The 18,558-nt window shown below is 36.6% G+C and overlaps 1 protein-coding gene across 1 annotated transcript in view; it reads right to left on the bottom strand.

Annotated features, from left to right (window-relative positions):
- LOC149414660 (uncharacterized) overlaps positions 1–15,955 on the bottom strand; it is a 30,414-nt gene extending 14,459 nt beyond the window's left edge. The window contains exons 1-8 of the mRNA XM_089643490.1: positions 15,813–15,955; positions 15,069–15,733; positions 14,542–14,710; positions 13,480–13,637; positions 11,980–12,042; positions 10,976–11,246; positions 10,186–10,753; positions 9,029–10,101 (exon numbers count right to left, since the gene is read on the bottom strand). Coding sequence (XP_089499616.1) covers positions 9,029–10,101; positions 10,186–10,753; positions 10,976–11,246; positions 11,980–12,042; positions 13,480–13,637; positions 14,542–14,710; positions 15,069–15,733; positions 15,813–15,863 — 3,018 coding nt within the window. The 5' untranslated portion in view covers positions 15,864–15,955. The remainder of the gene's footprint in view (positions 1–9,028; positions 10,102–10,185; positions 10,754–10,975; positions 11,247–11,979; positions 12,043–13,479; positions 13,638–14,541; positions 14,711–15,068; positions 15,734–15,812) is intronic.
- Between the last annotated feature and the right edge of the window lie 2,603 nt (positions 15,956–18,558).

The following is an 18,558-nucleotide window of genomic DNA, read 5'->3' as shown; positions in this document are numbered from 1 at the left end:
AATGTGTTGCATAAATCTTGAGACAAATATTATTTTCTTCATTAATTAAAAAAAAAAGTTATCTAACGTTGTCACATTATTACCATAAACCTCAGTGCCACATAAGTTTGTTTGGAGTTTATACCAGTTTTTGAAAAACAAACAATGATGCCACGATTCTTTAGAATATATAATAATATTTGGCTAATTTATATAGCGCCGTTTTCGTGAGAAATCACCTCAAGGGCGCTGGCTCATATGAACATGAAGACTGTGACAGTGATGATAAATTAATAATGTAGAGTGAACTAATTTCGGGAAGTGATTCTACAAGACGGTAGAAGCAAAAAAAATATTTTAGATGGTTAAAATGTAATATCATGTGGAATCACCTCCCAAAATTAGTGCACTTTACCTGTAGACACCCTGTAAGTAGATACTTTGTGCGCCGTCTATTTAAAAAAATAATAATGTGGTCACCCTAAAAGCTTGTGACATACACGGTAAACAAAAAGATATTACAGCAATTGCGTAAGTAAACGTGAATTATTTTAAGGTTTTAGGTGGCGGAAAAATTTTACGACCAAACTAACAAAACATGTAAAATATGTATCGTCCCCAAAGGGTTAAGTTTTCATCAATTTCTTGACAGATAATAGTACTTACCTGCGTCAATTATGTGTTTGAAAATCAATCAACGACATTACAAAATATTTAGACCTGTTATTGTCTCACAAAATTAAGATAAAATGTGGCAAGTAAGTATCGCTCTTATGTTTCCAGTTTGCTCTTGTATGATAAAAACATAAAAAAAATATATGTTTGTTTTTTTGTTTTTTATTTTTTATATTAACTCCACACAGGAGGCCCTGAAGAAAATAATTTCCCTCAGGGCCTATGTCATCTTTGGGGATGCTGTGTGGAGGGTCTTTTTGTGGAGAGGAAGGAGTGAACATGGGTCTTGAAGAGTCCCATGTTGCAGGAGGGAGGAAACACAGAGGCCGGCAGCTCGTTCCACAGTCGAGCTGTTGAACTTAAGAACGAATCGTAGAAGCGACCCGTTCTCATGTGACAAATGTCAACTGTGTACAAATGTTGGGCGCGTTTGGCGTGTATCCCGACTACGCACCGGTGCCGAAGGGATCATTGACGCTAGTTCCTCAGAGCATCTTCTATTGTAATACCGATAGAACAAGGACAACATACCTACCTGACGCCTGTGCTCTAAAGATTGCAGTCCGTTTGTTAAGATTGGGGAATCTATCAAACGGACCGCCCGTTTTTGCACGAGTCAAGGGTTTTTTTCAGGTATTTAGGGGCTCCGGACCAGAGATGGCTGCCAAATTCGACAGTAGGGCGCACTTGCGATTTGTACAGGGTCAGCAGTTGTGTACTATTAAAGTATCTGCGGGCCCTGTACAGTACGCCCAGCTTCTGAGAGGCCAACTTTACTCTGGCTCCGATGGAGCCCCCGTACCTGAGCTGGTCACTTATAGCTGTTATACCAAGCATATCAATGGAAGGCCTGTTCGGAAGATTGCTTCCGTTGAAGGAGACTAGATTATCATTTGGATCCCTTTTAGACGTAATCAGACAGGATTGGGTCTTTGAAACATTAAATTCGACGAGATTATTTTTACCCCAGGAGGAAATACTCTCGAGATAACCGTCCATTCTCTGCTTCAAAGCCCTCCGAGCCGTTGGAGTTTGTGTGCCCTTTGGGGGCTTGTCAAACAAAAAGCTATCGTTTGTGAACGAAATAAACGATAGGACCGGGCGGCGTTTTCGTATTAATAATTTGCATCGTACACTACATACCTCAAGGACGAATAAAGTAGGGGGCCTAGGCGACTGACGGATTTTGAGGTGTCAAGTGATTGAGTCAGTGTCGTTTCATAATAGAGCAACGAAAGTTGACAAATAACAGCGATTCTCGTTGTTACTACTGATTTGCAAGTTGTTTCAGCGCAAGTATATAAATAAACAGAGTGATTAGACTATTTTAAACAGTGAAGTTTATTTGGTGTAATGTATGCCAAATGTAGCTGGTGCCAATGTGGTGTAGAGGCTGGAGTGTTATTGTACCGGGTGAAGGTAGTACTCAATAATGATACTTGATCCTGTACTGATATTTATTGGGGAGCTGCTTGCAAAAAAAGAGGCACACAACTAACGTGCATCGCCTTTTATAAGATCTTACAAGCATTCCATCTGGCTTGCACTCATCCACATTCGTACAGACATCACAGTTGGCGACAGCGCTGACTTTGTAATTTGGCTGCGCGCCCAGATCTTTACTCAAGTCGGGCTTTTTCCATGATGCATAGCAATTTATCAAAAAAAGTAATTTGCTTGTATCTACAAATGACATGTTATTTCTTGGATTTTACTAGTGTTTGCCGAGTAATTAAAACGTCATCACACGCGAGGATATTTTGGAACTTTTTAAGGCAATTTACGTAGGTAGCACACGACCTTTCGCCACGCGTGACAGTTTAGTACTAAAACTACGAAATTCAAAGTACTACAATAGACGTACTTTTTGCTTGCCATTTTGAGATGTACAGCGCGTCTTGTAACATAATTGTTGAGAGTACGTATTTGAATGGTCGAGGTTAGGTTAGGTTATAAGTTAATGTTTACCCCAGTCACCGCTCAGAACAGGATGGCGTGTCGGTATGTATGCCGGCGGTAAACGCCCGTAAATCAGTATTGTTGCAAATCGGATACCGCCATAACTCGAGCGTTTTGTCGGGAGGTAGTCCATTATATTATTTATTATTAATATTGAATGCCTACGTTTGTCTTGACGTCTGTATTTTATTTTACCTTTGGAGGGTATAGGGTGTTTGAGATGCGATACACGTTATACAGGTTGTTGTTGAATCGATTATACAATCTTTGGATGTGAGATATTTAGCAGTTATGTGAGATGTTTAGCATTATTCATAAACTGCTCGTTCATATATGGCGCTAATTTAATTACTGATAAGAAAAAAAAACAATTTTTACAAGCTATGTGTCAACATATTACTATCCAGAATATGTAGAATGGTCAACTCACGTCAAGACCTTGATTTTTTTGGTATAAGTCAGAATGTTTTTTGTCGCTCACTATGCAATTGAGGATATTTTGTATCACTTTATTTTTAGCAAGGTCTTGACACTTCTATTTTCTTATGTTTTTCCTGTTTGTCTCTGCTTTTATATACTATCCTTTACTCTTGCATTGTACATTGTCTCAAATCTCGTGTCGCTTTGTAATATATTGGACGTAAGTCCGTTAATTAATAAATAAATAAATATTAAGATGAATTGTTTATTTGCGCCTGTACACACGGTACATTAATATGAATAAATAGTTTTGTTGGTATAAAACCCATTTTTTTAAGGCGTATAGGTGATTCGATCCAGCATGTTGAGAATGAAATGAGAAAAATACCTTATTTTGATTATACACACATATAAAGTCCCCCACTTCAATCAGCATGGTGTTCAATTAGGCGTTGGTAACTAACTCCTTTATTCGTATCATTTTGATGTTTGTACGCAATGACATTGACAATGACGCAAATTCGTCCGTGATCAACAGCTTTTTAACCCTCAGGCTAATTTTGGTTCGGTTAGGGAACACTATCAGCTATCACAATTATCACGTACAGAGTTATCCGTCAATTTGTACGCCTTTGGGAACAGCTATCATGGTCTAATAGAAATCGTTGTTTCCACTTACTGTCATGGCGAGAAAAATGATTTAAAGCGTGTTAGAAAGAGAAAATACCACGCTTTATGTTCAAATCTAGAAGTTAACCACAAAATAATTAAAATGTACACCACTGCGAAACCGAAGGTTTCGACCACAATTTGAGAAAAAAATTTGAAACTTTATGAATTTTTTATTCATTATTTTTATATGAAACGAAAAAAAAATGAAGTGACAGAATCATAAAGACCATATTGAAAGTACCAATTAGAACGCCTTCAATTGAAATATTCAATTCCTTTGACGTACCAAATGTACAGCAAATATATGCCAAAAATATATTATTGAAGCTCTTCAAAAATAACAAATCCTCTACTAGACTGTGTATGCATAACACTAGATCGAACAAAAATGATATAAAAAATATTCCAAGTTATAAAACCACATTCGGACAAAGAAACTATACATACTTTGCAACAAAACTCCATAACATCCTTCCCCAAGACATAAAACTAATAAAAAATCCTAATGAATACAAATCATTAATAAAAATATGGCTAAAAGAGGTCAATGAAAAAACCCTAATGAAAACACTAAAAACGATATAGAAGACACTAAAAACGACATAGAAGACACTAAAAACGACATAGAAGACAAATAAACCATATTTAAATAACTTTAGTCCGCCTCGGCACAGCACCCCCTAGTGAGGAGGACTAAGAAATACAATATTTTATACTTAATTTCACCATTATATTTTGTATGTAACAATTATTTTATATAGTCGCTAAAAAAAAAAAAAAAAAAAATTAAAATACACTTGTCTGATAAAATGCGTGGGTATGTTTTTTTTAAAAGTAATTTTAGTTCAGTGTTTGGACGAAAATACGTAAGGTGAGTCATATGTCTATTTATAATAATAAAATTTGAGAGCGTAACACCTTTCAAAAACAGTTTTTGTTTTCGGATACGTTTAGAAAAGTTAAATTTCTTGGATAATACAAACAATTTCTCAAAACATCTGACAGCGTCTTTGAGAAATATAAAGGTCAATTATTTATTAGTATTCTTATTTATTTATTATTATTACACGCCCTAATGGGCTTTTACACACTTCAAAGTTTAATAGTAGAGTATCACAGTTATTATAGATTCTACAAAATTAAAACAATAAAGGAAACATAATACAAACTAAAAAAGAAAAAATATTAAATGTTACAACAAAAGCATATAATAAAATAAGATACATTAGTAAAAATGATAAGAAGTCTCAAAATATGTCAGAGGCTTGAGAGGTTAGTACAGATTATGTGGCAAACGTTGCCCTGTCATCTCTGGCGTTAATAATCTTGTGCTGCGTATACATATGCGAGACGAACTGCCGAGCTGAACTTCAACTTATGGAAAAGGAACGAAACAACTGAAAATGGCGCGAAACGCCGTTTGCAGTTTCTTCGTTCCATTCCCGTAATTCGTGGCTGGGCTCGCGTTTCGGTTCGCAAATGTATACGTACCCTTAGAGTTAAGGGGATGACAGATTACACTATAAGTTCAAAGCGTTTTATATAACTCCATATCGCTCGCCATACATTTCCATACAGACCTGTCACACCTTAGACATTTGAAAATTATGCGACCCCCTCTCCTACCTACGGCAGGAGAAGAACAATTTACGGAGCGCCGTAATTTGTCAAAGTGACAGATCCCGTGCAAAGAAATGATATTCCTCGGCAGTTCCCCGATTGATTGAACCCCTCTCTCGAGGAAGATTATAGCGTAGTGGTCAGCCCAACATATAATACGTACATGCAAATTTATGCGCGCATAATATAGCGTAATGTGTCTAAGGCCTTCAACGCAGACGCGGTATTTAGCTCTTTAGCGCGATATGGAATAAAACTGTCAAAATGTGTCGAAAAATATAGAGAATAACCCTTCAGAACGTTTTAGATAGATGTCATCACCTTTATCAATTAATATCATCGACATTCCCCGTAGCTTGATGAATCATCGAAGTCCGTACTCCTGAAGTAAGGCAATTTACATAAATTTTGATGAGACGAAAGTAAGCAATTATTTACGTAAATGTAAAATTTAAAATGTGTCACTGCTGACACCTCGGCGACTAAAAAATGAACTGCTTTGCTACTTATCAAATTTTAAGCCGCCAATTTATCTCGCTTGAATTTGAGCGAGGATTGTCGTACTTAGCGAGGATCAGGAGCAACTGACATACCTGGCGTATAATTTTGGCCGCACGCTACAGACAGTACAGAGTACAGACGCCGCAGTTCCCGGTAAAATCGAAGCAGCAAAGATCACAAGAAAAATGCCCCTGGCGGCCCCCCGTCGCGTCGATTCACTATTGACTAATTTATAGTTTTAATTTATATTGATTATTTTGTTTAAGCTCGTTTATCGGCGGCACGCGATCTGTGGCCATCTTTTTGCATGTTCATAGCGTATATATTAATAAAATCCGCACGCCATATCACCAGAGGCGGATTAACTGTTGAGAGCGCCCTAGGCAAGCACTTCATCGGCGCCCCTCTAGCGACCACATATTATAAATTTTAACAAGTACCTAAAGTAGCCGAATTTGTAGTTAGGTGGGTTTTACGTGAAAATAAAAATTTCGTGGGAGGGGGGGGGGGGGGTGGCTAGAGAAAATAAAATTTGTCCCGAAAAAAAAAATCATGGGGGGGGGGGGGTGGCTAGAGAATTGTTTAAAATTGATGTTTTTACGTGAAAATTATGTTTTTAATTTGACTCTGAAGTAGCCCGACCAGTCGCCTTTTTTACATACCAAGTTTCATCACAATCGGTTCAGTAGTTTTTTTGCATGAAGAAGTAACATATACCTATACAAACACACACATATACACTTTCGCAGTTATAATATTAATAGGGATAATTAATAAAACATAAAAAAATTAAATGATCAACTATTTATGTAAAGGAATAAGTACTCACTAATAAGTACCTACCTAGAAATGCCTAGGATCCCTTTGTGTTTAAATTACGAATTTTATTTTATGCACTTTTCAAATGTCACTTATGTGTTGTCTTGGTTACACTTAAACAGCATTTATTTATGAACAGCATTGTGTACTCGCTATGTGGCTGACTGAGTGACTAATAAAAATAATTTAATTTTTTAATATAAAAAAGGACGACAAATAAACTTTAAATGTCGTTTCTTTGTACTTCAGAGCAACACATTGTTTTATTTGTCTTATAAAATGATATTTTTAGTGAAGAAAAATGGAAAAGTTACGATTCACATTTACAGTGTTAGCAGCATTGGGTGGAAAAACCGGTGTGAACTGCATAACTTCAATCGAGTCACCCGATGAACATTTATTTGATATTCCTGATGATTTGAAACTTGCAAGAAAACACACCGCCATAACAACTACGGACGTTTTTACTAAAATTCAGAATTCTCTAAAGAAAAAACATCAAACACGGAAAATATTTATTAACCGGTATTTCAATGGAAGATGCTCCAAGGAACTAGCATCATTGATCCCCTCGGCACCGGTGCATATTCGGGAAACACACCAAACGCGCGCCCAACATATGTACACGGTTGACATTTGTCATGTGACAAATGTCAAACGGGTTGCTTCTACGACTCGTTATTGTGTTCAACAGCTCGGCTGTGGAACGATTTGCCGGGCTCTGTGTTTCCTCCTTCCTACAACATGGGTCTCTTCAAGACCCACGTTCACTCCTTCTACTAATTAATTCACACAAATACCGCTGCGAGTACGTAATCAATAGAAGCGCGCGTAACCGGCGACATCCAAGCTGAAAGTGATGAGTGTGACTGTCACCCCGTCATCCGTTCGGAAGTCCGGTGCCGGCCGCTTAGGCCCTGCCCCCGCTGCGCCCTTTGCCCTGCAATCTAGCAACGCCCGCGAACGAATCCACGAGCGAGCGGTCTTCTATTAAAAAATCATGCGATGGAGGCATGGAGGAATAATCAAGAAGGCGAGTATGCTTTGGAAGCTCTGCATCTCTACAGAAGTAAATAATCTTTTATATTGTGTAAGCAGGTGCATACTTACTTACAAAATTAAGTTTATCTATATTTTTTTTTAATTCTAGGGGCGCTCGCCGGCGCCCCTTTGTAACTGGCGCCCCTAGGCACGTGCCTACTTTGCCTTAGGGTTAATCCGCCACTGCATATCACTGTTGTTATTATTATTCGAGAAGGGATTACACTACCTATATAAATAAAATTAAAACTGATGTTATCAGCGCAGCTTCTACAAAATACTTTAATGGATAATATGGTAAAAATAATAACATTCAAAGATAAAATTCAGAGTTACCTACATAGTAACCAGTCTATTAAGGACCTTGGTGTCACTTTAGATTAATAATGTCGTTAGTAAATCTCTTATAGTATCAATAGAATTAATTACCTTTGACTTCAATATAATCACCCTAAAAAGTCTTTACTGTTCATTGGTTCGCCCTAATCTAGAATATGCCTGCATTATTTGGTTTATTTATCTCCAATCTATGATGTTCACATTAATCATATCGAATCCGTACAGCATCGCTTCTTAAAAGGAATTGCTTGGAGGTTAGGGCTAGAAAGAGGCGAATACTCGTAGGATGAACGTGAAGTTTTTATTTATTAGTAAAATTAAACTTTTCTTCTATAGAATAATGTAGGAAAGACTTTGAACTCATCTGCATTTTTTTGTAGGTCGAAACACAGGCCAACAAATGCTTTCGATTTTTATTTTTCGGAGAGTCAGTACCCCAACGATATTTAGACGAAAATTCTTTAGTATTTTAGTATTACTCAAAACGGAACCTTAAGAACATCAACGGGCATCGCGATTTCAAACCACTGCTAGCTAAGTCCTCCATCATTGCACAAGAAACATTTTCCACTTACACAATAATGTGATTTTTTTGTAAAGTTTTGGGTTCACTTTTGTGAACCTACCCGGGGCCCCCTCCGACGTTGGGGCCCTATGGAAAATTGTATATATTATTTTCCGAGTCCTATGTCCTCAATTTGTACCAACCATTTTCACAGCATCCCCACCGACGACATATTATGCCTTAAGGAACTTATTTCACATTAAAGTCTCCTGTGTAGAGTTAATATTAAAAATATATATAAAAACGGTTCCTGGGAGGGGCCCCTCCACCACGAAGTTCTAGGCCAGGACCTCTCGGGCCTAAGTGGAAGACTAGACCCGACCGAGACGACTTGTTACGTCTGTATCTGGCACTAAACTTGTCATATTTATAACCGGTTGACGACAGAATCGCAAAAATAATCACAATGTTCAAAAGAATGAAAGAAGTGGTACTTACAGTACAAAGCAGCACTCCAGAAGTCGCCTTTCTGAAGGTTTTGAAGACCTCTGTTCTTGTCCTTTGGTCCATGGAGCCGTGAAGCTGGAAGAACTCCACATCCACAAGTGCTTTGTCCTTTCGTACCTTGGCTTCGTACTCATCAAGATCCATCCCATCGTATTCATACTGGAAGTATTCTTCATCACCATTGCCTCCCATCTTATCTCCTTCTAGTGTAACGCTGCTCATTTTCTTGACTTTTTTGTTCATTTTGTCTTCTTCTTTGACTTCAACTTCTTCATCGGCTTCCTTTTCAATAATTTCTTCTTCTCCGGCGTTATCAAAATCGTCACCTTCTTTGTGTCTATTGTATCTTTTTGCTTTCTTTTCTGCGTTTCTGATTTTGCTCTTATTTTCTATGACAATTGGTTTTTTGGGAATCCTTCCAGCGAGGACTCTGGATAGGATTTCGCAATGGTAATCTATTAAGTCTTGTGTGGCCATGAAGACCAGCATTTTACCTTTACCCGGTTTCACACATCTTTCTATGATGAGGGCACTTAATGTGACCAGTCTCAGTTTCATGGGAGCAACAATGTAGATTTGTGTGACTGAGGCAGGAATGATCATTTCGTCTTGGGCTATAGCACTTTGTACAGCGTTTTGGAAAGGATTACTGTGTTCTCCGCTTTCTGTTACAAAGTTGGTCTCCATTGCAATATCTGGAACATCTTCAACTTCTTCTTCCTCTTCTTCTTCTCCTTCTTCTTCTCTATCATCCAATTCCTCATCAGAACTGTCTACTACTCTTTTTTCCGTGACTTTATTCTTGGGACATTTAGCTACAGCAAAGAAATCGTAATCTGAGTCTGAGTCAGATCCAGTATTTTTAGAAACTTTTTTGGGTACTATTTCATCATGATCTTCTTCAACATTATTATTTGATTTAGTAGATTTCTTTTTGGGTTGAGGGTTGCAGTCAATTTCGTTATCAGAGCTTTTTTCAGCCTTTTTGGGTGTTTTCTTTTTCTTCTTTTTTAATGTTTTCGAGTCTATTTTCTCTGCATTGAATCCTGTGAAAGCAGGCAGACCTGGAAAATTGATGAATATTAGGACACACATAAAAAAATAAACTACTTCAATGACATCAAAAAAAATCAAATAATTTAGTGTACCTTTGTAATTTGTTAGTTTGCTCTTATCAACTTCTTCTTCATCGGTACCACTGGCATCATCACTGCTGTCCCCAGAATCATCGCTATCCGAACCCGCATTTTCTGATTCATCATTGTTAGAATCTTCCCCATCTTCATCAACAATATCACTGTCTGCTTTGACACTATCATCATCTTCATCACTTGATGCAGCATTTTCATCATCACTTGAATCAGCAACAGCAGCTTCATCATCAGATTCTGCCACATCATCTGAACCAGCTGCTTCATCATCAGATTCAGCAACTTCGTCATCAGATCCAGCTGGTTTATCATCAGACTCAGCTGCTTCATTATCACTTTCTTTCTCTTCATCTTCATTATCTGAATGCACAAGTGGTACAACTTCAAAGTCATCTTCTGTCGGTTCAGTCGCTTCTGGTTTTTCCTCTTCTCCATCTTCTGTTTTTATTTCTTCCTTAATTTCAGATGGTTTTGCCAAGGAGTCTGCAATGAGGGTTGCACGACCATCCGAGGCATCAATGAAAACTGGATTTTGCATTGTTAAACCAGCCAAAGTTTCAACAGCCTAGAAAAGAGCAAAAAATTAGATTGCTGGTTTGTTATTAATTTAATATAAACATGCATTAATCTTTATCTTCTCCAGATGACAAAGGTCCCTGAGGCTTGGCCTATGAGCAGGCCATAGAAATCTAATTCATATAAGGCCATAAATATTGCCCAAATGTCATGAAGTGCACAGAAGTGAAACACTATGTGGTTAAACACAAAATATGGTATATTAAAATACCTTGGTCAAAGTGGCTGATAACAGAACCGTTTGTCTTTTATCCGAAAGTAACACATTGGACAGTTCGTGTTTGTACGGTTCATTGCTCGGCAAGTCCCGTGCAGGTTTAGTATCTTCTCCGGCAGCATCCTGACTCCTGGCTTCTTCATCATGGTCATCACCTTGACTGACTTCACCGAAATGAATGTGGGACTTCTTGACGGCATTTCGGACAATAGCCATCGGGTCATAGCCACCTTGGATTTTATGGCTCTCCAGGGTTTGAATAATACTGAAAATATAACAATATATTAATTTAATTCGATTGAGTAAAATTAATCACACAATAATGTAGCTGTATATTAGATTGTTTTGGTATGACGCGTGTATTGTAATATTTGTAATTACTTTCTCAGCAACCCGGCGTTTAGTTTCATTAAATTTGATGTATATCGACGGTCCTAAAGAACAATGTCGGATGTGCTGATTTGTAGGTTTGCAGGAAAGCTGCTCATCGTTTCATTACTGCATTTTAAATGTTTTTGATAATATTTTTCTCCTATTAAATAAACAGGGGTTAATGCAAAATTACATTATATTTCTTGATCTCAAAAACAGTAAAAATGCAGAAATGAAACTTCTTTTACAGTTCCACTGCAAAATTACAAATTTGCACATCTGACATTGTTCTTCGAGACCGTCAATACGAATGTAGGTTACCAGCATCCCTAGATGTTATCTGTTTTGAGACGGGTACCAATTGTTAAGATCTGGAAAATTTTTGTACCTTTTGTTTTGATCCAGGCTGAAATATTAAGTTTAATTCATACGTAATGAATTAAAGGTCCACTATGTCTATGCCCATGAGCAGATTACACTTTGTAATGTATGTATGGTGGATTGTTTTGTGTGACATGAACAGTTTTCGGATCTCAACTGTTTTTCAGGGTTGGTGACTTATGTATGCACGGGAAGGATATTATAGAGGGATTTTTTTAAAATATGGGTTTTGTTTGTTAACTTACCTAGCCACATCTTTTTCATATCCCATGTCCAATAGTCTGTCAGCTTCGTCCAAAATTAAGCACCTGGAAAGAAATATAAATAACAATACGCTGAAACTAAAAATCTTACATGATATTGACAAAGAATTGGCTATGTATGATATTATGATAAAATCATGCTGACATATTCACTGCTAGTTCTATTGTTACAGAAGTTCATTGAATCACATTTTTGGTATGAATGGCACATCATAATGATTAAATTAATTGTATCTTATTTTATCTTTAAATTGCTAATTTATTATTTTTTTAATTACAGTTGCGCGGCAACATTCCCTCATCCCTTTCCTCCCCCATCCCGCTACAATGCCAAAACCTCTCTACCTCTCCCACTCCCACATCCGTCCTGTTGTATAGGTTTATTAAATTTGTTCTACCTCAATTTTTTACTTGTTACTTGGTTCGGCTTTTAAATTTGTTACTTAGTCCTGCTTTTTATATTTTAGTCTACATTCACTAAATTCGTCTAAATACTTAGTTGTATATTACCAAATCAACCATCTGTGGACATTTATAATTGGTCTGTTTCTTTTCCATCCTCCTTGAAACTTTGGCTATCTTGGTAGTTTGATCAAAAACAAAACACCACCCCAAGTGCCGTCCGGAATGAAGCCCGGGGTTGGAAGCAAGTGCGGCGACTACTAAAGTTCCACTAACAAATCATGCCCTTCTGCGCAATGCAAGAGACAAATGTCTGCAAACCTTCTTTTGCTAGAGGTCTAGCTATAGTAATTAAAAATCTTGGGGAGAAATCCTCCAACTTCCATGTTTTTTTCAAAAGGTTTTTATTTCATTTTTGATTGTTTGTCTGTTAAAAAAAAACGCATGTTCTTCGAATTGACTAGTCAAAAATACGGTTTGTTAATATTTTACCAAAAAAAAAAAGAAAGAAACTTTTGGAAAGACAGCCAAAATTAGTGTACTGTGATTATTTGCGCAAATGTACATTGGGTAGCTTTTTACCTCTGCGTGGCGCTACTATCACTCAATATTTGACTTTGTAAATTTTTACTTTTATTTATTCTTTCATAGTAAGTTCTCCATATTTTGCATAGTTTGCCCTTGTACAAATTCAATGTACATAGTTTGCCCTCGCACAAATTCAATGTGCATAGTTTGCCCTCATAATAATAATAATAATGATTGGATTATTTGTATAGTGCAGTTTTGATTAGAAAATCACCTCAAGGGCGCTTAGAACAAATTCAATGTGCGTAGTTTGCCCTCGTATAAATTCAATGTGCATAGTTTGCCCTCCTAATAATAATGATAATTATTATTTGTATAGCGCCGTTTTCGTGAGAAAATCATCTCAAGGGCGCTTAGTACAAATACAATGTGCGTAGTTTGCCCTCGTACAAATTCAATGTGCATAGTTTGCTCTCGTACTAAGTTTAAATGTGTTGTGATACTTTAAGTTTTCTCCCCAAGATTTTCAATTACTATTGATAGTATGCATACCTTGTCCCGTCCAGTTTTAAAGACAGTGTATGTTTGATATGATCGCAGATTCTTCCAGGGGTTCCAATGAGGATGTTGAATCCTTTACGGATTCTCGCTTTCTCCGCCTTCCTATTCTCTCCCCCGATCAGGTAGCCGGGAACAATCCAAGTGAACGGCTATGAAGTAAGAAAAACAGTGAATTAAGTAAACAACCATGGCGAATGATTATAATGAGTTTTGCAAATATTTTTCATCCATAATATGCACAACAGCACTCTGCTTATTGTTTCTACCTTTATTTTTAATGTGAGTACCACACAAGAGTCCCAACTACTCCCAACCAGCCAGTGAGACCATGGAATCCCCAATAGTGTATTTTAACTGTTTTTTTTATTCTCAAAAAAAAAAAAGAAAAAAATTGCGACAATGAAGGAATTTTCATTTTATTTTTATGTCGACGAATAAATGTTTTCTAAATCGTTTTCAAGTATGGCATTTATGATTTGCTGCCAAAACGAAACATTCGTTTTTGTTTGCGAATATGGAGGGGTTGAAGTCACTCCGGCTAATGTCAGTGACGGCCAGCCATCTTACCAGACATTGGCGTTTTCTATGTCATAATGACGTTGTAGCCAGTTGGAATCGTTTCGGAATGTGCGGTTTTAAATCTTTTTTAAATCGATAATTATGTCATAATAATCAATAGTCATTCATAGTTTGTGAAAATACCCCATTAGCGTATTTTGTTAGGTAATGGAAAGAAGATGGGTAAGAGGAAGGTGGGAAGTACCTGGCTATTCAGATCTGGGCACCAAACACAGCTAAAGCCATTACAAGCAACATTCTGATTCTGAAAAGATCTAATTTTATTTTGTTTCACGCCTAACCACATAATATCTGTTCTGAAATTGGTATAGCCACGAACTTCTCAACACAAATCTTCTCATCTCCTTCCCCTCCCCAAACACTTTAGCCTCACAACATACCATCTTAATTGTGGATTCCAACTTCCCAATTGCTTTCAGAGCAAGTGGGTCTCTTGTGGGGGGAATAAATAATATACATTAATTGATAACTTACCCGAACTAATTTAAGAAAAAGTTCATAGGTCTGTAAGGCCAGTTCTCTCGTTGGTACGATTACCAGGGCTTTCACTCCATCGTGTCTCTTCAACTGAGGCCTAATGGCTTGCAGGGCCTCCACGATGGGTAGGGCATACGCTAGGGTCTTACCTGAACCAGTTTGGGACCTAAAACAACAAAATATAAAGAATAAAATTTATTTAAAATAATATTTTTTTTTCATCATCTTCATAATCTTCTCCATGATCTACTCGGGTCAGGGATCCATTGCATTGACTCATTGAATCATAAATCAAAACAAAAAGAATACCCAGGAAACTACTCTCCCTCCCCACTTCGTTCGACATAACAAAATACCCGAAACAGGAGTGCTCAGTTCCCACTGTCTTCAGGCAGATAAATCTCTGACATGCATTGGTGCAGTATCTCAAAACAAACAAACAAAATCGTTTGTATGCAGTAGAAATTTTCAGATTAGAGGCTAGTGATGTGGGTGTTGTGATAATTAAATAGTGTGGTACCTACCTGACTAAAACGTCTCTTCCTTCTAGGATGACCGGCGACGCTTTCTGTTGAACAACTGTCAGCTGTTTCAGTCCCATATTCTTTTCCAGGTTGGCAATACTGAAACTGTGGATGTTTAAATTTTCAAAATGGAGCCCGGAAAAAACTCGCTCGTTTATCGGCTTGACTAAACGTTGACCGATTTTTGGAATTTCTGGATTGTTCCGGAAAAGAGCGGATATTTGAGCGTGAATGCTTTTTTTCTGCGGTGGTTCTGCTTCGTTATTTCTTGGCTTTCGTTCTTTCTTTTCATAGTTATCATCGTTATTCTTATTCTTTTTTTTGTCAAGTTTCTTTGATTTTTTGTCATTAACGGTGTTAATTGAAAACTCTTTTGCAGGTTTATCGGGGAAATCAACAGTTCTTTCTTCCTGTTTAAATACTTCCGTCCGTTTTTCTTTGACTGGAGATACTTGTTTCGTTTTAACAAATGCAGGGGAAGGTTTAATAATATCATTTTGTTTCTGATTAAGTACAGAGAAATTCACACTTTTTGATGCGTTTGGTTCGTGTTTTCGCTTTCTAGCAATTGTTTTGCCCTCAAACAAAGCAGGTTTACTCACAAAACTGATTTGAGAATCACCCTTTTGGTTAGAGAAGTTAGAACTTTTATTCACATTCTGCGGCTGTAAATAAACACAACATTAAAGACCACAACTTATAGTAAATTTGTATTAAATTGATACGTTATGAATTAAAACCAACCTTTTTCTTCCTGTTGCTCGTATTAGTCGATATATTCATTTGCAATTCCATTTTGAGCGTTAAACTTTCGTACTTTTATGATAACAAACGTCACTGCGTCACTGACACATGCTATAAAATTGAGGTTATGTTTTCCGTCACATTCAAAATGTTCACAGTGTTCTCTCACTTAAGAAGTGTGGCAATATTAAAAAATATTTTTTATTATTGACCAAAGTTTATTGATAATAAATTCAAGGAAAAATAATAACAGAGGAATATTAGATAATAATAATAGTGTCCCCGGGCTAAAGAGGTTTGCGGTAAACAAATAAATTCTATTTCTAAGTCGGTTGCATTGCGATTTTTTTTTATCATATTATTACTTTTTATGTTTTTCTAAATTGCGTTTAGTTCTTTAGCGTGTCCGGTAAGTAGTATTGAATTTCTATCATAATTTGAATTTACAGCTTGGCATAATATTCAAGAAATTTATTAAATTGATACTATTTTTTTATTGCTTTCTACGATGGCAAAACCAAGCTGCTCATTTTGTCTTTTAAATTTGTTCGTCACATTAAAATTTTTTCACATTTCAGACAGATGAGGCAGATAATTCACGTAATTTTGTATCTTAACTCAGCTTATTTTAACATTGCTTATAAACATTTATATTAAAACTAGTTTATTTTTACATAAAAAATGGATCCCTTATTTAAATGTATATTTTTTTACATTAAACCCACACAGGAGGCTCTCAGCAAAATAATTTTCCTCTGGGCCTATGTCATCTTTGGGAATGCTATGTGGGGGGTCATTTTTAAGGAAAGGAAGGAGATGAACAGCAAGTGTATGAGGGTTGGGTAGGAATCTACATATCAGTGTGTCCAAAAGTGACGGACGTATGAATATATCCCTTCCACTGTGGTGCGAGGCGATGATTCGAGTCGAGAGACTAGTTGGAGAGGTCAAAGGGTCTCAGCTAATCCTGATCTGGCAAGCCGCGCAGCTGATGGGTAGGCGCATCCTGCACACACCTCACCCGATGAACCCAATGGGGTGACCTATGGCCAGAGATGTTGGTTATCAAACAAATGGTTTCCGGGGCGGCGGTACCCAAAGCCGCCTCCGAAAGTGCAAATACATTTATAGATATACAGGGTTTTCCAATAAGAGGTGTTATTTTGATATTCAATCGTAAAAGATCAATGGTTTCGTTGCTTGTGTAGCACGTAGCGCCGTCTTGTTGAAATTAAACGTTGTCCAGATCAATACTATCCCATTCCGGCCATAAAAAATCATGAATCATCTTTCGATAGCGCAATCCATTCACCGTAACTGTTGCTCCAGCCTCATTTTAGAAAAAGTAAGTTCCAATAACTCCGCCGGACCACAAACCGCACCAAACAGTCACACGTTGAGGATAGAGAGGCTTTTCAACAATAACTCTTGGGTTTTCCGAGCCCCAGATGCAACAATTTTGCTTGTTGACGAAGCCACCGAGGTGGAAATGGGCCTCATCACTCAAGATGATTTGCATTTGATTCACTCAAGTGAATTTTAATAATTTCAATGCGTTGTTGAAGCCGTGTATCGTTCCATTTTTATTAATGGCGTAGTTTCTACTTGTCAAATGTCAAAAAATGAGAGCTTCAAAAGTAACATCTACCGAAATAGCGGGCTATTTAAAATAACACCTCTTATTGGAAAACCCTGTATTATAGAAAAGATAGAGATATTACATACTTAAAAATTGTTTTTATTTATTAAAAAAAGAAGTAAATATAATGGGAGAAAATAAAGAAAAAAAAAATAACGGGGTGGCTGGACATCTGATAATGAACACTGTAACCCAACTACACAAAATAATTAACATAGTACCTACTTTTGGTAACGAAAATCTCAAATCATTCCCTCGTTATCAACAGTTAAATGATTATTGTTTATAGTTCATCTGAACCTATAATATAATTATTCGTGCGTATCTTTGGATGTAACATTTGGTCATTCAATTATCTACACTAAAAATTGCACACGTACAAAGTTCATTTCATAAAATTAAAAAAGTCTATGCGTATTATATTACACTAGCTAACTTATACCCGGAGTCGTTGTGGGTTACTCTTAGGAGATGGAAATATACTATTGTAGAATTTTCTGTAGACCTTTTTAATATATATAATTCCGTAGAACATTATTTTCATGTATCGCATAAGGTTTAGCCATCGCTAGCATTGCTAGAAAATATATATTTTTAGGATTTGATAACAAAACATCGACTTTTATCTAATTTTAATAAAAATAATATGCACGTATTGGTAACCGGATAAATAATCACAATTTTTTTATTTTTTTTTATTGAATAAATAGTCAATACACATCAACAAACAAGTCCTGCTAAGCCAATTGAATTGGCTTGTCAACAGGAGCTTAAAGTTTAGTTTCATATACATTTTTATAAGTTATAATTAATAAATGATAATTCAACACATCTTTAAAAAGTTATATAAAGTCATGGAAAGTGATGAAACAAAAACTTTATTAACTGGGTTATGTAGGTTAGGTTAGGTTAAAAAAAAATTTTTTTCATCGTTTCTAATGACTTTATATCACTTTTTAAAAGTGTGTTGAATTGTCACTGTGTTGAGTTATCATAGAACCCATTTCGGACTTTTCTGTAGGCATATTAAGATATGTAATTCCGTACTACCTTATTTTAATGTTACTTATGAGGTTTAGCCAGCGTTAGCAATGTAAGTGTCCGAAA

This window comes from Hesperophylax consimilis, chromosome 19, assembly GCF_061612785.1.
Source record: "Hesperophylax consimilis isolate HC1 chromosome 19, BYU_Hcon_1.0, whole genome shotgun sequence".
Lineage (NCBI taxonomy): Eukaryota > Metazoa > Arthropoda > Insecta > Trichoptera > Limnephilidae > Hesperophylax > Hesperophylax consimilis.
Note: the sequence above shows the minus strand (reverse complement) of the source record. Positions and strands in the feature narration are given on the sequence as shown.